At 39.0% G+C, this 24,324-nt stretch overlaps 4 protein-coding genes across 5 annotated transcripts; 3 read left to right on the top strand and 1 right to left on the bottom strand.

Annotated features, from left to right (window-relative positions):
• Window positions 1,205-7,748, top strand: LOC109723188 (probable E3 ubiquitin-protein ligase ARI8). The gene is made up of 15 exons (XM_020251469.1): window positions 1,205-1,643; window positions 2,177-2,301; window positions 2,431-2,533; window positions 2,678-2,768; window positions 3,399-3,571; window positions 3,930-4,034; window positions 4,133-4,221; window positions 5,153-5,260; window positions 5,372-5,462; window positions 5,556-5,645; window positions 5,967-6,014; window positions 6,216-6,287; window positions 6,371-6,470; window positions 6,549-6,675; window positions 7,039-7,748. Exons 1-15 carry the CDS (start codon window positions 1,479-1,481, stop codon window positions 7,316-7,318), a joined length of 1,767 nt encoding a protein of 588 aa, XP_020107058.1. The 5' UTR covers window positions 1,205-1,478; the 3' UTR covers window positions 7,319-7,748.
• On the bottom strand, window positions 8,906-13,216 carry LOC109723304 (calcium-dependent protein kinase 29-like). 2 transcript variants are annotated; one of them, XM_020251632.1, is made up of 8 exons: window positions 12,311-13,210; window positions 11,400-11,523; window positions 11,143-11,286; window positions 10,872-11,024; window positions 10,506-10,621; window positions 10,244-10,411; window positions 9,829-10,059; window positions 8,906-9,308 (listed from the first exon to the last, which is right to left on the bottom strand). In XM_020251632.1, the coding sequence occupies exons 1-8, from the start codon at window positions 12,848-12,850 to the stop codon at window positions 9,132-9,134; spliced, it is 1,653 nt and encodes a 550-aa protein (XP_020107221.1). In that variant the 5' UTR covers window positions 12,851-13,210; the 3' UTR covers window positions 8,906-9,131. The 2 variants fall into 2 exon arrangements, with proteins under 2 accessions (XP_020107221.1, XP_020107222.1); XM_020251633.1 differs by lacking the exon at window positions 8,906-9,308 and having other exon boundaries at window positions 9,918-10,055; window positions 12,311-13,216.
• LOC109723303 (linoleate 9S-lipoxygenase A-like) lies at window positions 14,481-20,438 on the top strand. Its single transcript, XM_020251631.1, has 10 exons — window positions 14,481-15,318; window positions 15,405-15,685; window positions 16,027-16,264; window positions 16,567-16,914; window positions 17,234-17,319; window positions 17,428-17,517; window positions 17,704-18,002; window positions 18,376-18,639; window positions 19,089-19,483; window positions 19,851-20,438. Exons 1-10 carry the CDS (start codon window positions 15,147-15,149, stop codon window positions 20,225-20,227), a joined length of 2,550 nt encoding a protein of 849 aa, XP_020107220.1. The 5' UTR covers window positions 14,481-15,146; the 3' UTR covers window positions 20,228-20,438.
• Window positions 21,213-24,292, top strand: LOC109723511. The gene is made up of 2 exons (XM_020251898.1): window positions 21,213-21,246; window positions 22,386-24,292. The coding sequence occupies exon 2, from the start codon at window positions 22,496-22,498 to the stop codon at window positions 23,897-23,899; it is 1,404 nt and encodes a 467-aa protein (XP_020107487.1). The 5' UTR covers window positions 21,213-21,246; window positions 22,386-22,495; the 3' UTR covers window positions 23,900-24,292.

Below are 24,324 nucleotides of genomic sequence, written 5' to 3'. Positions count from 1 at the left end.
CCCACTTAACCCTAGGAGACCACTATCATCCTAACCGCACATCTTTTCATCCAACGACCGAAAACTCAATAATACTAATGGCTCGGTACTATTGATAGTANTTTTTTTTGGTTTTTTTTTTTTTTTTTTTTTTGATGAACATCAATTAATCAGATTATTTTTTTGGGCATCAATTAACTAGGTTGCGATAAAGAAAGTATTACTGATATTTTATTTTGTGTTGGGCATAAATTAATCAGATTGCCAATGAAAAAAATATTGCTAATTTTTCTAGTACTAAATTAATTGAGGTTAGTGTCTCAAAATATAATTAGAACAAATTTGTTGGGCGTTTATAATTGTAATCCCATTTAAAATAGTTGAAGTCATAAAAAAAAAAAACAAAACAAAAGTAAAAAATAAAAAGGAAAACCCCCCACCATTTCACCATCACCATTAATTAAAACGAAGGGGCAATTGCTTGTATAGTTGTATATTCCTGAAAAGTTCACGACTTTTCGATTTATCTCTCTTAAAAGGCTAATATTAAAAATGCCCTTTCTACATTCCAACTTATTTATAATATATTTTTAGAGTTAAAATCTGTTAATTAACTCTGTTATTTCTGTAAAATTATTATTTTACCCTTTCAAATATACCCTTTCATCATCATTGACTTTCTTAGAGGCTAATATTAAAAATACCTTTCTACATTCCAATCTATTTATAATATATTCCTAGAGTTAGAATCTGTTAATTAACTCTGTTATTTTTATAAAATTACTATTTTACCCTTTCAAATATACCTTTTACTATCATTGACTTTCTTATTTACCCTTAAAGTCAGAGGCACAAAAAGCATTTTGACTTTTTAGTCTTTTTCAATAAACCCCTCTACCGTCACCAACATTTCTTATTTGCCTTTTTAATTTTTTTTAATTGTAGTGGATGTTTAACTCATGTTTAACCCAAGTTAACTTAACAGTAGATAACTGTAAGGTATTTTACAATAACGGTAAGGGGTATTTTAAAAAGAAAAAAAATAAAGATAAATCGGATCTTTTCAAACGTATGAGAACTATATAGACAATTATCCTTAAATTTTTTTTTTAAAAAAAGAATAAAAAAAAAGAGAACGCTCCATAGCCTCCATTGCCACAGTTTCGTATGTACGCGTATTTGCTCCACGTATATACGCAATGAAGGCTATAAAATACGCTTCCTCCCTTGCCGAGCAAAAATCCGACCTCCCCGAACCACCACAGTTTGGAGAATCCACCCATTCGCCCTTTCCTCTCTTTCTCCAACCCTCCTCGTCTTCGCCCCCGCTCCCCTAAATCGCGATCTCCCCGATCATCATCCCCACCCTCCGATCCCGTGCCCTAATCGTCGTCTCCCAGGTGGGCGAAATTCTAGGGTTTCTGCGCCGCCTAGGGCTCGGGGATCGCGCGGGGCGGCGCTGCGGCGGGGGCGGGGGCGGCGGCGGGGCGAGGAGCGCGATGGATTCGGAGGACGACATGCACGACGCCAACGATCTCGAGTCGCCCGACGACGACTTCTACAGCGGGGACACCGCGATGGGGAGCGACGACGGAGACGGCGACTACGATTTCGTCGACAACGAGCTGGACGATTCCGAGGACATCGCGTCCCACCGCCAACAGGTGAATTAGCTGATTCGGAATGGTTCTCATTTTGGTTCGCTTTGATTTGGGTGTTACTGGAGCTGGATTTGCTGAGCGGAGGAGGCGAGCATGTACACTATGTGTTATTTCCTTCCAAAGGGGTGAACTTGTGACGAATTAGGTTGGATTCGTGTGTTTTAAGCTATATTGGAAGTTGCCTTTGGAGTTCGATTGGTTGAGGGACTGCATTCTGGATCTTAAACCAAGATAAAAGCTTTCCGTTTCCTTAAATTCAATGATAATTGGAAAACTTATATTAACTCAATGGGATTTTGTATTTGATGTAAGTAGTTTTCTTGCTTTTGTTCATATGATATGGCTAATTTTTTGTAGACTTAAACTGGTTGGTTTGGTTATGAACATGGAAACTGTTTGAGTTTGAAGCTCCCTTTGGAGCTTATTATTAGTTTGCTATTGTCTTCTCTCTTTCATTGTGATTTTATTCTTTACTTGATTGTCTATATTCTACTTGGTTGCCACATTGTTATAATCTTCCTATTTTACCATCTCAGCACAATTACACTATTTTGAGTGAAGCTGATACAAGACAACGCCAAGAGGAGGACATAAGTAGAGTATCAACTGTACTCTCGATACCAAGATCAGCAGCGTGTGTCCTTCTGCGCCATTATAATTGGTAAAAAATTTGCTCTTTGTCGGAAACTTGCCTTTGATTTCTAGAAGTTTACGTTTTTTATACAGCATAATTATGTTCAACTGTGAAGTGCTTGCTTGGTACTGAGAATTTTATTATTTGGCTTCCCAGGAGTGTCAGTAAGGTTCATGATGAATGGTTTGCAGACGAAGAGAAGGTCCGGAAAGCTGTCGGTTTATTGGAGCAGCCAGCGGATATGCCAAATGGTAGAGAAGTAAGTTTCTTTTACCAATGTTTTTATGCATGACCACATATTTATCTCCTTTGTGGAGAAGCCTTTTATTGACACTTTCGAACTTCCGTTGAAAATCCACCTTTTTTTTGAGTTTTCTTGTGAACTTTGTGCTTTTGGTGACAGTTGACTTGTGGAATTTGCTTCGAAAGTTATCCACGCAAGGGGATTTGTGCTGCTGCATGCAGCCATCCTTTCTGCCGTGCATGCTGGAGAGGTTCGTAATCAAACTGGTTTGTTTTTAATTTGGTTGCCTACAAGTATGATATGTTTTTTGGGGTTTTCACTTCATAATTGTGCTGCTTGACTTTCTCATCAAAAACAAATATTTCACTCAAGGTCCTGTTTTTGTTGTTACAGAGTTTGTATTGGCTCTTTGATTTTTTCAATGAAAAAAAAGAAAAAAAAGGGGCAGTATATCTAACGGCCGAAGCCATCTTCTAATTAATAGCTTGCATGAACTGGGCATTATAGGCCTAAGACTTTTCCTCTCTAATGTTAATCAAACAGCCAAGGTGATACTTGCGCCATTCCTTGGCTAAAAATTTAATTATTTAGCGAAAAACAGAGATGTCCGGTTAAATTAGTTGGGTCAACAAACTCTGCCATTTATTTGGTGTTGTTTGGCTGTTGGTTTGATCATCACTGGTTAGTTGGTGGATTGAAGTGTTCCAAGTCTTGAGATGACACGACATATATGTTTTATTAGTTCAAATAGATGGGTTGACTTTTTAGTGTTACACTTGTTTTAGAAAACTTGTATTTTCCTGTTTTTATTTGCTTTAGGAATAGTGCAGAATATTTTATGAATATTGAACAGTGTTCGATCTTAAATTTGTCATGGCAGGTTACATTAGTACATCAATAAGCGACGGTCCCGGATGTTTAATGCTACGTTGTCCTGATCCATCATGTGATGCTGTTGTTGGACAAGATATGATTAATGATTTGGCTACTACTGAAGATAAAGAGAAGTACGCCCGCTATCTTCATAGGTCCTACATTGAAGATAATAGAAAGGTAAAACCCTCTACTAACTGTCCAGCTACCTCTGGTACCACTCAGTACATTGTGCCGGTTACTTTCTGTCAGCGTGCCTTGATTTGTCAAATTATACAGCTTTCCAAAATACTGAGGTTTACTTGAGGTCTGAACTATGTGAAGTCATTAATTGTGATCTGTTAAATATTTCCATTACAATCTGCTGGGTATATTTGTTAAACGGAGTTTGGAATTTTTGTAATTATTGTTCGTCATAATTCGCTGATTTGGCTTTTATTGTGAACTTGTAATTGCTATTACGAAGGATTCAAAACATTAATATTTCTTCTCGATTGTATAATTATTATTATTATTATTATTATTTTTTGTTCTATAGACAAAATGGTGTCCTGCTCCTGGCTGTGAATATGCAGTGGAATTCGTCATGGGTAGCGGAAGTTATGATGTTTGCTGCAATTGTTCTTATAGCTTTTGCTGGAATGTGAGTATATACTGTTGAAAAAATGCATTTTTTTGTTGTTTTTATCAGAATATTTTGTCATTTCTGGGTGTGTAAAGTGAGAAACTCTAAATCTGCAGTGCACTGAGGAAGCTCATCGGCCGGTAGACTGTGGCACAGTTGCAAAGTGGATACTTAAAAACAGTGCTGAGTCCGAAAACATGAATTGGTAGGATAATGAGATGTGTTTACTTAATTTTCTTGATTGCACACTAATGACTCTGCTGTTGATCCTCCTTTAGAATATCTGATGGACATATCCTAAAATTGTACTTCTTCCAACTCAAACTTAAACATTTTGAATTTAATTACCTGAACTCGTGTGCTCAACTTTCTATTGCTTTATCTTATTTTCGTAAATGATAGATACTTGCTTTCAGCAGAGAAATGAACTCTTGATCAAATTTAGTAGTACATGAAATCATAAGCAAGCAGTTTTTCTCTTAGCTGTAGATAGTGGAAATATGAGTGACCTTTAAGGTTATTTCCTAGACCCTTAAGGTGGAAGAGCAGAAAAATTAGAATGATGCCCTTGATTTAGATGGTGACCTTTAATGTTTTACTTACATTTAGATAAGGGAAGTATTTTTGGTACTTAAATTCCACATGCCATCTTATTTAGCATAGAGAAGTGGACAAGTATATGGAGCAGTCCCTATCCAATATGCCTTTCATCCATTTGCAATATTTTTGTTTGCCAGTTTGAGAGGTAGATGTTAATTCTTCTAGTAGGCTATAGTTTATTGTGTTTTATAGCATTTAAGTAGGATTTTTTGCTTCTCCAAGAGAAGATGTACTCTTTAGTTGATTGTTTTGGGTTTCTTTTATTTGTTTGGAATTTCTTGTTCTTAGATGTATACGGATGTTGCTTTGTTTTGTAAGTTTTTTTTTTTTGCCATTTTGGTTCCAAGTGGGAATTTAATTCCCTTTTTGGGATTTTTATATTTTTATGTTTTATTGACATACAGTGGGTTGATCTATGAACAATTTTTCTTTTCATGTTATCTAAATATGCAATATTTCTTCCCATTATGATCACTTCTTTCACCATATTAACTAATTCGATCACCACTCCATTCTACCAATGTCAATGATGTCAGGATACTAGCTAATTCCAAGCCATGCCCCAAGTGTAAACGGCCTATTGAGAAAAACCAGGGATGTATGCATATCACATGCACTCCACCTTGTAAATTTGAGTTTTGCTGGTAAGATTCTTTGGATATGGGCTTTAGTGTTCCAAAATTTCAATAAATAATTTCCTTTCTAATACTTCAAAATGTTCATATATACATCATGTCCATTACATGTGACTGCAGGCTATGTCTTGGTGCATGGTCAGAGCATGGGGAGAGGACTGGTGGTTTCTATGCTTGCAATCGCTATGAGGCAGCAAAACAGGAGGGAGCGGTAATGCCTAACCGAAAGGCCAATCTATTCTCTTCAGAATGTAATGGTGTGGATTTTTGATCTTTGTATTTCCTCATCTATTGATGGTTTCAGTATGATGAATCTGAGAGGAGGAGAGAAATGGCTAAAAACTCGCTTGAGAGATACACACATTATTATGAACGTTGGGCCACCAATCAGTCGGTAAGTTAGTATTCTTTTCTCACAGCACTAATTGTAGTTTTATCATGCAAATGTTCTGTTATTTGCTATTGATCAATGTTCTAATGAATGATGGGTGGAAAGAGAATGTGTAATGCCTAAGCACTAAGCGGTGCTTAGTGTGATCTTGGATTTGAGATAAAAATGCATGAGAATGTGAATGAAGTGTATTTCATCCTCAATTACCAGTCGAAAGCAACTTTAGAGTTCTTGCTATTGTGCAAGTAGGGATCAAGGCAAAAGCTACTTTAGGACAAAATCAACATTAAATTTGGTTAACGTCTCCTCTCTGCTTACTTTCAGTCAAGGCAAAAGGCACTAGCAGATCTGCAGAGTATGCAAAATGAAAAGGTACACATTGGAATCTTTTGTTCTTCCTGTTGCATTAACGATGGTGGTGTTATGCCTTAATGGGACCTTTTAGGCTTGATGTTCTATGGTTGGGTTTTATAAATAACTATTTGGTTTTAAAATGATAAAGATACTGCTATGCATGCTATTTGATGAGGCATAACTACTTGACAATTCAGCGTTTATTTTAAAAATTTTCAGCTTGAGAAGCTGAGTGACAGACAAAGCCAACCTGAGTCTCAGCTCAAGTTCATAATAGAAGCCTGGTTACAGGTAATTTTTCGACTACTCGAACCAACATTTTCCTTTTTATCAGTGTTTTTTGCTCATAACAGAATATAATATTCTTGTTCCAGATAGTGGAGTGTAGGCGAGTATTGAAGTGGACCTATGCTTACGGTTACTACCTACCTGAGCATGAACATGCCAAGAGACAGTTCTTTGAATATTTACAAGGTTTGTATCCCTTTTCTTACTCTGGTGAATGCGATATGTACTGTTAGTCATATGGTTTCTTGCATCTCTTCTATTTAGGCGAGGCTGAGTCAGGGTTGGAGCGTCTTCATCAGTGTGCAGAAAAGGAACTACAAGTATACCTTGAAGCAGAAACTCCAACAAAAGATTTTAATGACTTTCGTACCAAGTTAGCTGGTCTTACCAGGTATGGTGATTTCTATTTTCTGTCTTTTGTCTGGGAACTAGGACTCCTTTGACTAATAACATTTTGCAAGTACAGAGCTGCAATGCGACCATACTCTGTTTAACAGGTTTGTTAACGAGCTACCAAGATGTAAAATCAAAACGTGAAGCACTACTACAAGAAAAATTAATAAATTATTCCTACCTTAAATTTTTTAAAAAAATACCTAAAATGTTGTTCATTGCCACTTTTTCCGTATCTTACACATGCCTGCTGTGTCTTTTATCCCTGCTACTTTTTTTTCCTATTTTATCTAAGATAAATCTTTTGATCTAATCTGGCTATTTTTCTTAGTCCTTACATATTGTTTTAATGCCTGAACAGTGTAACCCGGAACTATTTTGAGAACCTTGTCCGAGCACTGGAGACTGGGCTGAATGATGTGGGTTCTTCCAATAGCCAGGCTACATGCAGCAAGAGCTCGAGCTCGAAGAACCTCGGTGGCAAGCACAAGGGTAGCAAGAAACTGATCGCTAGTACTAGTTCCAGATCGGGCGGCCCAAGTCGCATAATGGATGATGGTAATTTCTGGCCGTGCGACCACTGCACGTACGCGAATCCAAAGTCGGCGAGCACATGCCAGATGTGCGACAAACACCGATAGGTCACAAACCCTTACTTGCTCTCTTCTCCCATCGGCATTCCTAGTTGGTAGAATTCTACTATCTGATGCAGGCGAAAGTCACCTCTGGTCACCTAGGAAGGGGAATAAAAAAGCGAAACGAGAGATGGAGAGAAGAAACCGGTGATGCAGCTAGTTTTATGCTTGTTTGTCGACGAACAAGTTAAAAAAGGGAAATTATTCGCATTATCTGTATATATGTATTGACCTGTCTGTATTTGCTTGGGTTGTTTAAGTTAATCAAGGTGACATGCTGGCGCGACGCAGCATGCATTAATACACTGACTTTGTAATCGTTCTGCAGTAATGCATTGACCTGCGAATGAGAAACTGCGTGTCCGTTCTATCATTCAAATTCATGTACCAACTTGCCTTATGAGAGGAGAGTAAATAGAAAAGCTTGGTTATTAAATTACAGCAGAACTTCATCTTGTGTCGAGCTCTAATCCAGGATCTTGGGGTTTACAATGGGTTTCCTCTTCATGAAAGGGTGTGTAGGGGAGCAACCTTTAATTGGTTTGAAACCAGGGATAGGGAGACCTTGCAGTTAGCCTTGGGCAGCTTGAAATGTTTGTGTTTCGTGCGTGAATTGGGTCGGTTACTGGTAAACTTGTTGTTGTGCATTGAATGTCTCCACAAGAAAGCATGTTGTGGCCGTAGTCTTAAGTTTATGGTTGGGAGCTTTATTAAGAGGAAGAAGGATAATGAATACGAGCTGAATCAGATCGAATTGATGAGCATTTCAGTTCGGATTATATTTGACAGTTTTTATTTCAATCTCCGCCGAGTAACAGCACGAGTCAAGGGAGTGTTTCCAGTGTTTCCTTGGCTGAACTAAACGAACGGATGAAAAATTTTAACTAACTTGGAAATATTGGTCGAGAATTGCACAATTTTCCCAAAATAAAATGTAGTAGCTTTCAGTTTGTATTTTTTGTTAATGGATGTAACTGATTGGCTTTAAATTCTCTATGGCCCAATTTGATGAACATCGAGTTTTTAGCATGAAAAATGCTCTTCAAGCATAAAGTTATGCTTACATAGCTCATGTCATTTTTTCTTTTCTTTTTTTTTTTTTTTCTTTTTTTGGTCTAAGATATTTTGTGACCGGGATGTAATACCAGAGCACCATTTGTAATAGGTAAAATTTATCTAAATTATAAAACTTTAATCCTGAGCCAATTATATTTGGAAGAAGCTTCACATCACGGAAGATGCACAGAGTCGCACGCAGTTGACGATTTTGCAGTTATAGCTCATTTGAGCATTTGGTTAATAAAAAACGAAAAAAGAAACAAGCAGCACCCAATCTTTTTTACAAACTTTGACCGGCAAAAAAAAAAACAGAGTTCCAAGCTCTTACTATGGCAAAGAGCAGAACTAAGAATTCAGGATTCAAACCAAAAAAAATAAAAAATCATTTACAGTAAGTTTCAAAAGAATGTTTGTTAAAGTGTCACCATAAAATTCTGCAAAAATTAGCTAATATCTGCAAAAATTCTCCACTTGAGAAGCAGCATGGATATCTCTACTGGAGAATTTTTCTTAAACTATACAAAAGATTTGGAGTTGAATTGAAAAGCCTTCTTTGTTTTCTAAAATCCGGCCAAGCATTTATACACTTCAAATTCAACAGCAGCAACTCAGTAGAAAGTGCCTGAATGTCAAAGAGCTTTCCCTGCCATTCTAGAATTCATACTTAGCAAAATCTAAACAACAAAGTCAAATTGGAATCCCTTCTTTAAATTTGGTTTCTTGCGCTTTCTTAATCAGTTAATAAAGGGGAAAGAATTGCTCACTCAGTAAGTCGCTTTACTGATCTTTTTACACCACCATCTTTTAAGGACCCATCTTTGAACATTTTTAAACTTAAGGTATTGAACACGGCTCGTGAGTACTGGCGAGATCCATTCCTCCAGTCTGTTCCAGCTTTCATCATCCTTTCAAATTCTTCATAACTTATACGACCATCCTGCAGCATTTAAACATTACAATAAGCGAGGATGGTTCGACGGTGCTGTGGAGCATATAATCTTACATCAATGCCTTACAAGGATCCAAATATCAAAGTTAGGTAAGTTACACAGATTGATCAACAAACTTATAGTGGGACTTCAGTTTAATCATTGAACATCAATTTGTTGTAATTGATGACTGAAGTTCAGTTTCAGTTTCATCAGTTCCCGCTGTTAAACTCCGTTAAATTTTTATAAGGGAGGGATGATATGGCAGTCAATTCAAGTATTCGATTACCACATCATCTCATAGTGCTGCAATGATGCAGCAGCTGCATCATCTCAAGAGTGTTGCACATAAGCAGCCATACCATCCCTCCATCAGGAAATTTAAAAGAGGTTGGAAAGGCAACCCAATTAAAATATAAATCTAAGTTCAGTGCATCTTGAAACAGATGGAAGTTCTGAGACTGAAGCGAAATCTAGCAACAAGTTCGGCGACCAATGGTGTAATTTACTGATAAAGTTTGACACAACCTTATCGTTGTCTACGTCAGAGAAGATATCCAATATCACTTGTTCACAGGCACCGAGAGTATCCTCCCCTATAGCTTCTCTCAATTCATCAATCTCGATATATCCACTCCCGTTCTTGTCGAAGTAGCTGAATGCCTTTGGTAGGTGTTCCTCGCTGCGGATCTTCTTCAAGTGAACAGAGACAGTGACAAACTCCTTGCAATCCAGAGTACCATTTCCATCTATGTCTGCCTAAAATATAAAGAGGGAAAAAAAAAAATGTTAGAATACAGATGAAAATAATCAGATTGTTAATAATAAAAAGTAGAGATACAGGAGCCAAAAAAGAGAGGAAAGAGCAAGTGCGGTAGACATGGCATGAGAGAACTAGAGATAGTGAACCAGGCAGAAACTGAGAAACTCTACAAGCACTAACCGCTTCCATTAACATGTGAACGTCGATATCAGGAACATGGTGTCCGATTAAGTGGAGACCTGTTTTAAGTTCTTCAATTGTTAAGTTTCCCTTCTTGTTCGTATCCATCACATGAAACAACTCCTTAATGGCATCTACTTCTTCCACAGGCAAGTGCTCAGCTACTACCTACAAAGAGTTCCATAGTATCAACAATTGAAGTTCATGGGCACGTAAATAGAATGTTGATCACGGAATTATGGAATCAAAGAATCAAGCTCACTATTAAGGCCTTCTTCTTGAACTTGTTCATCACAGAGAACTGCTGAAGCCTTGTTCTCACAGCTTCTCCCAGTGGGATGTTAGGAACTGCACTAGCATTCTGCAGCCAAGGATGCTCTTCGCCATCAAAATGGAAAGATAATTAGTTGGCGGCACAATACTTGGTGCATGCAAATTTGACGCATTTCTTTCTTTTGTCAGGGCAATCGATAATATTTAGAGAAATTGCTGAAGCAATCAATAGTATATGACAGTAAATTACTAAAGGTGAGTGTTTCATCTCTGATGGATAGATAATAGCAGTCTAAATTGTTATATAGAGCTGGTGAAATAATTTGGATACTAATAAAGAGAAAGAAGAGCAAACCTAGTACTTGCTGAGCCGTCAACCGTGTGTAGGGATTTGGGTCAAGCATGCATCTCACGAGATCTTTTGCGTTGTCGGATACCTTCGGCCATGGTTCTCTTTCGAAATCAATAACCGACTGAATAATGGCTTGCGCAATTCCTTCATCAGTTTCTGCATCAGATTTATACAACAACTAAATGCACTACATTCACATAGGCTTATTCCCTGTAAAATTTCGGCAGCTGTATAAACTATTTGAGCAATCGAAATTTGAATAAAAGACATATACCAGCCCAAAAAGGAGGGACCCCACAGAGTAAGATGTATAGAATAACTCCAGCACTCCACACATCTATTTCTGGTCCATAGTTTCGCTTAAGCACTTCTGGGGCCATGTAATATGGGCTTCCGACAATTTCACTGAAACGTTCACCTAACGTAACATATAAGAGAAAGTTCATGATAATAAAAAGAAAGTTAAAAATCAGATGGCAACATTTTAAATATGTAGATACGGGAAAAGTAGATAAATTCACATGTGTTTACCAGGCTTGAAGCATACAGAGAGGCCAAAATCAATAGCCTTGAGAGGAGAGGTTTCAGACGAATCAGCAAACAAGAAATTCTCCGGCTTCAAGTCACGGTGCATCACGCCGTGTTTATGGCAGTGCTGAAGCAAAGAGATTGCCATGCTATAATCAGTTCAAGTTGCGGCATCAAACTATGAAGCAAAATGAGTTATCAGAGGAATCAAGAATTCAAATTGAAACAACAAAAACGTTTCTTTTCCTGCAGGATCCTCATTGCTTACCCAATTAGGAATCATAAACCGAAAGAACAAAAAAAACATAATTTATCAACAACCTAGCTAATCCAATCTTCATTCAACCAACTATCATTACTGAATCAACTAGGAAGCTTAATCATTCATTTCACCTTGGGCGTACTTCGTCCCTGCAATCAAATTCCCAACTTACTATCTCATATTCAACATTTTCTTTCGCATGTAGGCATGACTTGCTTTAATAGGGTCAACACTTGAACTTAGATTAATTGGATAACTTCTATACCACGCGAAATACCTAACTCTTTATCTCTAAAAATTTGAGCAACAATGTTTTAATATTTTATATTTAGCATGCCAAAATTAACATTTGCTGATCAACCCATATACATGGTATGTATTTGTCTCCGATATGGAGCTACTATTATTCTTAAAGAGCATCAATTAATTGGCGCTAACCACTGATTCAAAAAACTTAAGACGGTAAAGAGCATCAATTAATTCACTCAAAATGTACAAACACAGCGCTCTCAGATCTAGACCGTGACTCGATCCGACCCAATCTCCGCCGTATGGCCCGCAGGCCGTCTGTATGCTTCGATTGTAACTCGGTCTAATCCGACCTCTGCCTACGTAGGCAAAATGCTGGCTCGTTTAAACTAATGGTACGTACCACTATGACCTCGACAATGGTGCGCATGACGGCAGCGGCGGCGCGCTCGGTGAAGTGGCCGCGGGCGACGATGCGGTCGAAGAGCTCGCCGCCCTCGCAGAGCTCCATGACGAGGTGGACGGCCTCGCGGTCCTCGAAGGCGTCGCGGAGGCGGACGACGTTGGGGTGCGGGGGGAGGCGGCGGCGCATGATGTCCACCTCGCGGCGCACGTCCTCCACGTCGGCGGCGGCGCGGAGGCGGCGCTTCGAGATGGACTTGCAGGCGAGGGCCTCGCCGGCGTCGGCGTCGGCGCAGCGCCGCGTCACGCCGAACTCGCCGCGCCCGAGCTCGGCGCCGAGGCGGTAGCGGCGGCGGAGGAGGAGGGGGTCGGCGGCGGAGGAGAGCGACGCGGGGAGCACCGAGAGCGGCGGCGGCGGGTCGTCGTCATCGTCGTCGGCGGCGGCGGCGTCGGAGAAGGAGAGCGACAGCGAGGAGAGGCAGCGGGCTCTAGGGTCTTTGGGGGACGACGACGATGACCGGGCCGAGCAGCAGTTCCCCATGCCCCGCCTCCGCCTCCGCCTCCGCCGCCGCCGCAGCGATCAGCGCCCTCGTCGCCCTCGTCCTCGTCTTCTTCTTCTTTCTCCTCCAACCCCGCCTCCCCCCCCTCTCTCTCTAGAGAAAGGAGATCCGTACGTGCCATGGGTGTCTCTTGCTCTCTCTCTCTCTCTCTCTCCTCTGGTTGGCTCAGGAGCTTTTCTCTCGCGGCTTCTTCTCCGGTAATCTCTCTCTCTCTCTCTCTCTCACACACACACGCGTGACGTTAGACCACGTTACTTCCCTGCATGCACGGACGAATGGTTACTGCTCAAACCAACTGGCCCCGCTGGATTTAGTTATGTTTGTTTACTCGGCTCTGTTTTTATCTCCTCTATTATTTCAGCAGAGAAAGAACGAACACAAATATCTCAAGCTGATAACACGGGGATTAAAAATAAGATTCTGAGACTTAAAATAACAAGTTTTAAGTATGAAAAAAAAAAAAAAAAATTTTGACGGCCAGTGGAATCATTTTGCTTCTGCGTGGCAGTATTTTTTCTTATGCGATGAATTAGACCTAATGTGTGATCGTGTATAAACAGGTTTGCATCTAATTGCAGGTGGAGTTATTAATAGAAATATTCTTTTTCGCTGTACACATGCTAGATCCATTTCGTTCTGGCTAAATTTGGTTGGTCACTGGTACCATCTTCAATGATTCTAAATTTGGTTTCGTTAATACCATTTATAGAGTGGTCTCCTTCTACGGTAGTATAAAGCTTGAATGATCTTGTTCCACTGAAGTTCCGGTGCCATGTGAAACTGCCACCACCATCTGGCATTCAACTTGAGGAACAAACTCGATGCTTCGAGTTCAAACTCTATGTTACTGCTGCAAAAATGCTCGCCGATGTTACCCTCCATGTAGGGTTCAACTATATCAAACTTGGTATCTACGTTCTTGAGTGATTTGAACATCACTACTTGCATTATACGCTTGGGGCATATTTCTTAATTTTCATTGCCAACTTGCGCACTTCCACTTTGGAATATCTTGCTTATCCATCCAAACTTATATATGTTGCTTCCTCCAATCAGTTTGCTATTGCACTTTACTGATTTTCACAAACCACTGCATCAGAATAATCATTATTGATCTAATCCCATTCAACAAAAGGATAAAAAGTCGTTGTAGATTTATTTATCTACGAATATTGATGTTTTTCTAATATTTTCTTGATTAATCAGATCCATGTAATGAGTCTAGCTTGAGTTCCTTAAATTCATGATTGTGTTAGTACTGACAAAAGATCCGTTTCGTTGCTTGCTTGTGATTTGGGTTACCTTTCCTGGATTCTTTTTTTATTCAAGTAACTCTGATCAAAGTAAAAAAAGGTTGTTAGATTTCAACAGCAATACAAGCCATTCTCTCGAATCTGTGTTTTCTGTTGTCATGCAATTGGATTTCTCACCGTTAATCAGGATGTTTCCTCTTTTCCCGAAAGCAACAGATTATCCATAACAAGGTTTCTACATCAAAACCGACCGTCCCTAGTACAAGTGGCAAAGAGTTTGATAGTTAGTACCCGAGGTCCCAAGTTCGAATGCTAGTTAATTCACATTTTCAACTAAGCTTATTTCTAAAATGAAATAAACGAAGTGGGTAGCATGCTACCTATCTCTCTCTCTCAAAAAAAAGAAAGATTTCTACATCAAAGAAAAGAGACAGAGATTTGTAGTAACTTCTTCAGGGTTTGTAACTTTCCGAACTATTTACACCTTTCTACTTTCCTCCTCTTGGCATTATAGAAAAGCTGTGACAAAGGCGTTCCAAGGAATAGGGAACTTACTAACAACTGAATAATATGCAGTAAAATATGTCAGACCTAATACTAGGCCAAAGTTTAAAAAAATATACTATATTCTAATCTCTAGAAATCACATTTTCGGCAAGTTTCTGGCATTTCTGGATTGCACTGAATATCACGATGGAGTTAGCAGAGCTTGAACTTATTGAGGAAAGAAGAATGAAAATGTCCATGTGCATTACAATATGTCTGATGTAACATGAACTTACCAGTTTAGGCCCCGCGGAAAACATTTGGAATAGAGATCGGGCCTCTTGCTGTCGAGAAATAGAATCAGATGCAAGGGTAAAGCTGAAGAAAGCACATTCTTCTCTTTCTTTCTGCCTTGTCAATCCAATATGCTCATCTTGCTTGCTCTACGAAGAATCCTTAATACCTCATTACCTCTATATAAGCCTACGATGGCTATGGAAATCCTCAGATAATCTCGCAAGCACCGCACGTAGATAACATGGGTAAATTATACGAGTCTTGTGTGCGATGCTTCAAGCCCAGTCCTGCCCCTGACCAGGAAGCGCATCAAATTCTCAAGGGAACAGTCGTAATCTCCCAATCATTCGGACAGTCCGGTGCTGGAAAATCGACCACCGTCCGTCTATATAGCAGCACTCAAGTTGATCCCAGTTAAGTGCTTTTATGAACTCTTGAGCTAATTAGTCCATTTTCGAGTAATGTGATTACTAGTTATTAATTCTGGTTAATTGTGCAGACACTGGTAGAGGAAAGCTAAGTAGGGAGGCAACACTTGACGGCGGCAAGATTGGCAAGCATGGGAATGTCAATACGGTGACGTATCAAGTCTCGATTCCCGTTGAAAATAGTTTTGGCACCCCTGGCGCTATCGTAGTGAAAAATGGGGGCCGGCATGAGTTCTTTCTTAAATTTGCATCTATCGATATACATGAAGATAGGACTATCCATTTCGAGTGCAATTCGTGGGTGTATCCAACGACAAAGACAAACTCCGACCGCTTGTTCTTCGCTAACACAGTAAGCTTTATTTGAACTAGAGAAAAGCCTACAATATACAAACTTTATAGAACATATCCTAGCATAATGCTTGTGTCATTGCTCAATTCTACTTCAGCAAACATGTTTTAAAAGTGTAATGCTCTCTTTCCACGCCAAGACCTGTTGTTAATGTGACAATGCGGCTCATTAAGCAACTACACATTGGGACAAAAAAATGACTCGCGTGGTTGTCGCATGTTCACTCTTCATATCAACAGGTTTGTCGCATTGAATCATAGGGTGGTAAAGAAGGATCCGCCTATAACAAGAAAATTTCTATTGGTTTTACATGGTTAATTTTTCGTGTGCTGTATTTGCAGAGCTATCTTCCTACTCAGACTCCGACAGCTCTGCAAAAACTTAGGGAGGAGGAGCTGGTGAATCTTAGAGGGAATGGAAGGGGAGAAAGGAAACAATGGGAGAGGATATACGACTACGATTACTACAACGATCTGGGAGTACCCGACAGCAGGCAGCGTGTGAGGCCCGTGTTAGGGGGCACCAAGGAGTACCCTTATCCACGCAGGGGCCGTACAGGTCGACCTCTTAGCCGTGCAGGTAACATTAGTGTTCTTTGCCATGGATCCATATTACAAGTATGATCTCCCAACATAACACCTAAAATTCGATACCTTAAAGGGAAATTCATCTTTTGTAGTCTAAATACACAGATATAGTGTTGATTTTCTTCAGAACAGAACAGTTTATAATTGTACACAACCTATACTTTAACATGTTCTTGAATCCAACCAATGTTATATGTTTAGTATCGACTTCTCAGAAGAAGTACGGTTGTTGTATTTTTGTTAGACAATTTGATCCTAGTATTTACACTAACACTAGCTTCTTCTCTGGCCAAGATGGAGAAACCGAAAAACGGAGCATATTCATAGATCTCGACTTCTATGTTCCACCGGATGAGCGGTTTAGCCCTGTAAAACTCTCCGGGTTCATAACGCACTCGATCCAAGCCGTATTGCACTTCGTGTTCCCCGAAGTCAAATCACTGCTCGGGCACAATATAGGCAACTTCGAATCATTCAAAGAGTTGACGAAGGACCTCTACGCAAGGCGTCATGAGCCATCTATCGTTGAAGGCGTGGTGATGGAGAAGTTGAAGTCCCTCCTACCGAAAGATATCTACAAGGAAGTCATCCGGGTGACGAAGGAAAACCCTTTGAAGTTCCCGGTTCCACAAGTGATTGCAAGTGAGCCAGTTTCACCAAAACACTAGGGAAAGTGGATTAATTGTTTTCTTCTCTTTTTCTTTGCTAAAAATAAAATGCCTGACCTATAAACAACAGCGCATTTTGCAATAGGAACTTTTTTAAGGGTTCAATTCTGTCAAGTAATAGGTTTTGACAAGAAATACAATCACAATCAAATAATTGTACAAGAGTAAGAAAATAAATATCCAACTAGAAAGGTCGAGAACTAAAGTAAAACTTTGGAAATTGCTTGAGGACCCCATGGGTGCAATTTATCCCTTCACAAATGTTAGTATCATTAGCACCAACTCTTTTGCAGCTGATGAGAATGCGTGGAGGAGTGACGAGGAATTCGCACGAGAAATGCTAGCTGGGCTCAACCCAGGTGTGATCAGATGCTTAGAAGTAAGAAGTCTTGGATCCCCCAAATCAAATGAAAAGAACTTTCTTAATCAATGATTTAGTTAAACAAAAAAAAAACTCTTTTCTAAGTGAGTTTTGTACCTTAAACAGCAATTCCCGCCAATTGGAAGAGGAGAGAAGTACAGCTCTATCAATGCCTCACATATACAGGGAAAGATCGACGGCTTAACCATTCCTCAGGTTGGTATCATTTCATTCTTGAAAATTTTTTTATTCTGGATGGAAAGTCATCTTGTGTCGAGAAAGATCTATATTAGATCTTATGTTTGCATGTGCATTATTCACTGCTTATCATCTTTAAGGGAGTATCTGGCGCTTACCATTTTTTCTTCTGAAAGTAAGTATGAATTTTATCACTATGTACAGGCTTTGAAGCAAAAGAGGATTTTAATTCTCGATCACCACGACTATCTGGTGCCGTACCTAAGGCGCATAAATGCGCAAGGACTGTGCATCTACGCGTCCCGCACCCTCTTGTTCCTGAAGAATGATGGAACTCTAAGGCCTTTGGTGATAGAGCTTAGCTTACCAGGGGAAGGGATGGAACAAGAGGTCAGTAGGGTGTTCGTATCTGCAAACCAGGGCACTGAGGGAGCACTTTGGATGCTAGCCAAAGCTCATGTTGCTGTTAATGATTCAGGATACCATCAACTCATTAGTCACTGGTGAGTGAATGTTGCCGATAAAAAGATTCTTGGTTCATGATTTGGTATCAACTATTCTGTTTTTTTCTTTTACAAATAAATGTATTTTCAGCATTGTTGTCCTGAAGAAAATTTGATATCAAAAGAAAATTAAACAACCACAGCCCTACATCAAATTCTATAAGAAAAAGGATAGAAAATCACTTACAGTGCCAAGTGCCTCCTTTATCTCTGGTTTCTTAGGAGATCCTTATGCTACCGACGGTTTTACATATTGCATTAACATTCTGATATTGAGACAGCCCAAATGCGCATTTATGTTGAGAGGAATTCAACTAAAGATTGTAACAAAGCTCATTTATACTATATGCCTTCATCTGAAATGTCTTTGTAGGCTACACACACATGCGGCGGTTGAACCTTTCATCATAGCTACACGGAGGCAATTGAGCACAATACATCCTATTTACAAACTTCTTGATCCTCATTTTAAGGACACCATGCATATAAATGCGCTTGCGCGGGGGGTACTTCTAAATGCCGGCGGGGTCCTTGAGAAGACTATGTTCCCGGGCAAATACGCCATGGAGCTATCCTCAACCATTTACGAGAATTGGCGATTTACCGAGCAAGCCCTTCCCGAAGATCTCGTTAAAAGGTAGAACATTTCTTTTACCACTAGCAATTGCTTCATATATATACATTAATACATATTTTTTTTAACTGTCAGCTTTAAAATGGTTCCACAAGCTATTACTTGGATTATATGCATTTCAGATGGTGAATCCTACAATTTTTAAGATTCTTTCAGTCCCAACCTTTTCTGTTTAGTTCTTTCGAGACTAGTAGTAGTACTCTTTTGCTTCATGCTTGTAACTGAAATCTTTCTTAAGCAAAGATTATGTCTTTTTTCCCGTTCTATTTGTTCATAGGTAAAACTTCTTCATGATATCCATGTAGCTTTGTCACTTAAGCTAGTTTGAGTCATTTTTTCTTGTTATGCCAAATAATTGAGCTTCTGCTTCTCGAGGAAAGAAGCAAAACACAAGCATAGGTGCCGTTTTGTCTTTTCTTTATTTATGTTATATGCCAACTTTACCACCTCAGGGGGCTAGCAATAAAAGACTCCAACCAACCCTCTGGTGTGACACTCCTGCTGGAAGACTATCCTTACGCTGAGGATGGACTCGATGTCTGGACTGCTATTAAAACTTGGGTCACCAACTTTTGCTCCCACTTCTACCGCAGTGATGAAGATATCGCGTCCGACGTCGAGCTCCAATCGTGGTGGAAGGAGATTCGCGAGATTGGCCATGGCGACAAACGCGACGATGTTGAATGCTGGCTTCCGCTGAACTCACTCGCCAACCTAATCCAAAGTCTGACCACCCTCATCTGGATCGCTTCTGCCCTCCATGCAGCCGTCAACTTTGGCCAATATGGCTATGCTGGCTTCCCTCCGAACCGCCCGACACGGTGCCGGAAGTTCATTCCACAAGAAGGTACTACCAAAAACAAAACTATTGGCGCGTTGTTCTTTACCAAGAATTGTCATGCCACTAGCGTGGGGCGTAGTGGCATGCCATCCACACAGCACGGCACGCCAGCATAATTTGACACACGTTTTTTCTATGTCGGTATGAAACTATGCCGAACTAACGTAAATATCTCGAATAACTTCAAATTTCAAAAACAATTCATTATTTTACACGATTTCAGAGACGGAATAACCTGATTAGACGTGTTTCTAGACTTCTAGTCTCACTTAGGTGTCACTTTTTGAAATCAAATATGTGTTTAGAGCATGTTCAAGAAGAAACACTGTTCTCTGACAATCTAAACTTTTGGAGAAAATCGATTGTTTTATAGGTACTCTTGAGTTTGCGGAGTTCATAGGCAATCCAGACAAGTACTACTTGGAGATGGTGCCGGACCGGTTCACAACGACTCTCGGGGTGGCACTAATAGAGGTGCTCTCCGAGCACATAGCCGACGAAGTGTACATCGGGCAGAGGACATCGTCGAGGTGGACCGACGACGGTGAGGTCCTGCGGTTGTTCGATGGGTTCGCGGAGAGCCTCCGGCAAGTGGAACAAAGGATAGAAGAAAGAAACCAAAATGTAAAACTGAAGAATAGGCTGGGACCAGCAAAGGTTCCCTACACATTGCTATTTCCAGACATTTCAAATGTAGGGAATGAGAAGGGAATTACAGGGAAAGGGATTCCAAATAGTGTGTCTATATAGCAGTTCACAATAATATGTTGGTGTGTTGGTTTTTTATTATTATTATTATTGGATAATGGTTTGTTATTATCAGAGGAGATATGATTGATAGGATTTGCTTTGTTGGAGAAATTAATGTACTAAATTGAAACTACAAAGAGAGACAGTATATATGTAGAATTGTAAGAAGTAATTTGTGTAATTGTGGTATTCTAGTATTTTTAATATTTAACATGTGCTGACACTATAATTAAGTGTCACCAATAAACAAATTTTTAACTGATAAAAATTTTTCGACGCTATATTAAAGTATTAGTATGTTTATCTCGACATATTTACTTAATAATTTTTTGCTCGATCTTTTTACAAGTGTCGGAGTTATTCTTGCCGACGCTTTAAAACGTCACGCGTTATTATTTAAAATATCATTGAGTACAAGATTTATATAAAAACAATTTTAAATATTATTTTAATATAAAAGTTATATATTATTTTTAATAAATATTTTTATTATCTCATGTAGTATATACCCTTCTATATGACATAAATGTTATTAAAAAAACACTATTTTCCAACTAATTTCTTTTCAATTTTTTTTTTCCTTGTCCCAGTATACCTCTGCCAAAACCACCTCTTCTCGTTTTTATTCTTTTTTATATATATATTTTTTCTTTTTTTTTCTTTTTCTTAAGTTTTTGTCAATACCTCTACGCTAAAATGACGTAAATACCCTCTGCTTTCGCCGTCTCTATCTAGTCTAGTTTTGTAAGGGCATTTAAGTAATTTCGTAGGTGTCAGTGCGCGAAGTAACGACAGCGACCAGGTCGGACGCGGGAATTCTCCGCTTTCTCGATCTCCGTGTTGGTGTCGGAGCCAAAAAAAAAATATATATATATATATAAAATTTATCGCAACACAAAAATTGTTAAAAAGAAGAAAAAAAAAAAACGCCAAATGCACTCTTTTTCTCTCTCTCCACATATATATAAATATATATAGAGAGAGAGAGAGAGAGAAGAGGGAGAGGGTTGCTTATTCAGGTACTATTTTGGTAATTTTATTTATTTATCTTTATCTTAGCTGCATCTTTTTTGTTTTAATTTGTTAATTTTTTTTCCCGTGTTCTCAATTTGGGAGAGTTTTTGCTATTCTCTAGTACAGTGGGTTTTGCTGTGTCTGTTAGTTTTTTTTTTTTTTTTGCCATTGCCCCATTTTTACGTTTTTGAGTTTCAGTAAAATAGTTTTATTTCTTGTGCATTTGATTTTGTTAAAATCCCCTTAAAAGGGACAAATATGACCTTTTTCGATCACTTATGGTCTCATCTCAAATAAAGAAGGTGCAAAAATCATGAAATCATTGCAAAATTGTGATCTTTGTGATTTTGTTTCTTCTGGTAAAGAAGGTAGGTTTGTATGATTATACCTAAAATTTTCTCAATTTAGGCTTTGATTTACTTTTCCAATTACACTTCCATCTATAGTCTAAGCCTCGAGATGTAATTTTTTATTTTTATCTTTTGCTCCTTTTTGTGTGCAAAAACCTTTTCAAGTTTCTGAATCAAGGAAAACAAATAAGATTTTAGGTTTAGAACTCTGAGAAGCCCAGATTCAGTGCAGCTTTGAAATTTCAGTCGACTTATTATCTGCGGTAATTTCGCGTTAAATATTGTTAAGAAAAAATTATGATTTGTGTTAGAGATCATGTTTTCTACACTGTTTAGTATTAGAATTGCTCTTTCTCAGGTTACCATGCATTAATGGGACTTAATTGTTTCCAGATTTATTTTAAAATTAAGGAGCGAACGCGAAGATAAAATGGTTACTATCTTCCAATCCCTTCTGATCCCTGTTTTGACTTGCTTTGTCTTTGAAATAGTAATGTGTTAGGTGCTTGACTCTGACTTATAATAGTTTCTCATTTCCTGCTGCTAATATTATATGTTGTATTTGTTAAATTCTAGATAACATCACTTTCATAAGTTTCTCTACCATGGACTTATTCAACTGTTCTTTATAAGCTGATGCTGTAGTTTGAAAAGCTAAACCTCGTGCCGGTCAGGCAAATCTGATGTTTGACACTTTCAAGCTTTAGTCTCTGTTTTCATACTTGAGGTTGTTAGGGTTGTTATCTTGTCTGTCTTTTGGTGCAGTACATGAACTTCATTTCTGATTTCTGCAGTCTACGGTATAGCAGGATTCGTGAAGTCAAATGGCCTTCTTTTGTGGGTTTTGTCATATCATCGCAAAAATCAAATTCACAGGATGACTTGACTGCTGAATTCAAAGAAAATGGGTTTTGATAGCACAGATGCCTCATTGATAATGGCGAAGGAGTCTCGTCTACAAGATGCTTCCGAGCATAATGCGGGAGATGCCGACAGAATTCGCAAAAGGGAAGTTGCTGATATATCTGTAAAGTTTCATATACAAGATATTGATCTTAAGAAGCAGATTTCTGATGCTGAAGGAATGTCGAATGATGGTGATTCTCTAGGGTTTTCTTCAGATTGCAATTCCCCTTCATTTCTTAGTTCTGATAGTTCTGAGTTCGATCACAATGGCGTGTCTCTTCATGATCAGTTCTCTTCAATGTTATCATTATCTAGAATCCCGGGCCCTCTTATGGTTGAGGAGACCAAAGAGGACTCAAATATTTGTAAGTATAATATCGGCCCCTTTAATGATGTACCTATTATTGCTAATGGGTCACGCGATTCTGTCGAGGTTAAGGATTTGGCCCAGGACAAAGTTGCCAATGAGGTGAAAGATACTCTAATTGTGAGCTTAGAGAGTGATGATTCTTCTTTTGAGAAATCCCCCAGCGAGAACTCGTCAGTTATTAGTAGTCCAGGCAGATCTCCTAGCAGCGAAGATTATACACCCTCTCCAAATTCAGACAGAACTGACATATGGGTTTCATCGCTTGATCTTAATAATGAGGATTCAAGGTTGATCCAAGATAAAGAACAGGGTTTTGACATTTTCGACTCCGACTTTCCCAGCCCTTCTTTCAGTGTTTGGAGAAATCGGCACATGCAATCTTCCAAGATAGAAGTCGAGAATACATTGGAGGATCTTGATTCTGATGAGCCTCTCTTCTGGCCGTTGGATCATACTTCCTACTATAGCCCGGAATTTGAGAAGTTTCTTTGTCTATCACCATGCAAACATACAAGGGAGATTAGTTCTAATGGATTTCATCAACTAAATCCAGTAAGGTCGAGACTTGAAGAGAAGAACAGTCACTCTATGGGCAGAAACAGTAGTAGCCAAGCATGTAGAAGCCTCATATTCAACAGTAAGTCAAAGCCAACTGCTAAGGAAAGTAAAATAAAAGTCCTGGACAATAGTGTACAGAAAATCGCTTCTGCGCCATCGAGACTGAGCAGGTCCTCAAAAGCTTCTTCTGAGCAACAGCCGTGCAACAGCTCCAAGAAAAAACGACCACTTCATTTGAAAGTTGATGTGGAGAAATCTCACGGTGGTTGGCAAATTCGGAATAAGCCTTTGCAAGATCTTGAAGCAAGTGATTTACAAAACTTGGTTGCAGAAGGATTTTCGATTGAAAAGCTAGTTGGTCTAAACGAGTTTGATGGCCATGAAGGGATCAGTTGCGCTGGTGGAGATGATCAATTAACTCTTAATGGATCACCTTGTTTACATAAGCATGGTGTTGAGCCTTCCAAACAGTAACCAACTGGTGAAATTTGCTTCTATAAGCCAACTAGGCCTCGGTGATGAATCCAATACTATACTTTGGAAAGCAACAAGCTAGCGTTATCTTATGAGGATTTCTCTCATCATAATGAGCTGACCAGGCATAGTTTTTGGCTTTTAGAGTAGCAAATTGCAGTAGTAAATCTTTATTGATAAAGTAGTTGTAGTCAAATGCCGCCATTGCTGTTTGAGCAATTGGTTTGTGCATTAAATTTTGGATAGGTAAGTTATGTTGAGAATCAATTGAGTACCTTACTTTGCTTCCCTTGATTTGACATTGTATTATCATCTCTCGTTGGAGCAATAGTAGTTCAGTTTCAGCATCAGTTCTGAATGGATAGATAGCAGAGTTTTCTCAGTTTTGAGTTCCCCCCTCCCCTTATTTGCAATTCACTGTAGTA

The sequence above is a fragment of the Ananas comosus genome, linkage group 17 (assembly GCF_001540865.1).
Source record: "Ananas comosus cultivar F153 linkage group 17, ASM154086v1, whole genome shotgun sequence".
In the NCBI taxonomy this organism is placed as follows: Eukaryota; Viridiplantae; Streptophyta; class Magnoliopsida; order Poales; family Bromeliaceae; genus Ananas; species Ananas comosus.
The sequence above is the reverse complement of the archived record's forward strand: the minus strand, read 5'-3'. Positions and strand labels throughout refer to the sequence as shown.

Coding starts and splice junctions, on each gene's coding strand:
- LOC109723188 (XM_020251469.1), top strand. CDS start 1,479: ATGGATTCGGAGGACGACATGCACGACGCCAACGATCTCGAGTCGCCC. Junction 2,769..3,398: donor CTGCCGTGCATGCTGGAGAG/GTTCGTAATCAA, acceptor TTGTCATGGCAG/GTTACATTAGTACATCAATA. Junction 5,261..5,371: donor TGTAAATTTGAGTTTTGCTG/GTAAGATTCTTT, acceptor ATGTGACTGCAG/GCTATGTCTTGGTGCATGGT.
- LOC109723304 (XM_020251632.1), bottom strand. CDS start 12,850: ATGGGGAACTGCTGCTCGGCCCGGTCATCGTCGTCGTCCCCCAAAGAC. Junction 11,524..12,310: donor CCATTGTCGAGGTCATAGTG/GTACGTACCATT, acceptor TCTTTGCTTCAG/CACTGCCATAAACACGGCGT. Junction 11,287..11,399: donor CTCTGTATGCTTCAAGCCTG/GTAAACACATGT, acceptor ATGTTACGTTAG/GTGAACGTTTCAGTGAAATT.
- LOC109723303 (XM_020251631.1), top strand. CDS start 15,147: ATGGGTAAATTATACGAGTCTTGTGTGCGATGCTTCAAGCCCAGTCCT. Junction 17,518..17,703: donor ACGGCTTAACCATTCCTCAG/GTTGGTATCATT, acceptor CACTATGTACAG/GCTTTGAAGCAAAAGAGGAT. Junction 19,484..19,850: donor GAAGTTCATTCCACAAGAAG/GTACTACCAAAA, acceptor ATTGTTTTATAG/GTACTCTTGAGTTTGCGGAG.
- LOC109723511 (XM_020251898.1), top strand. CDS start 22,496: ATGGGTTTTGATAGCACAGATGCCTCATTGATAATGGCGAAGGAGTCT.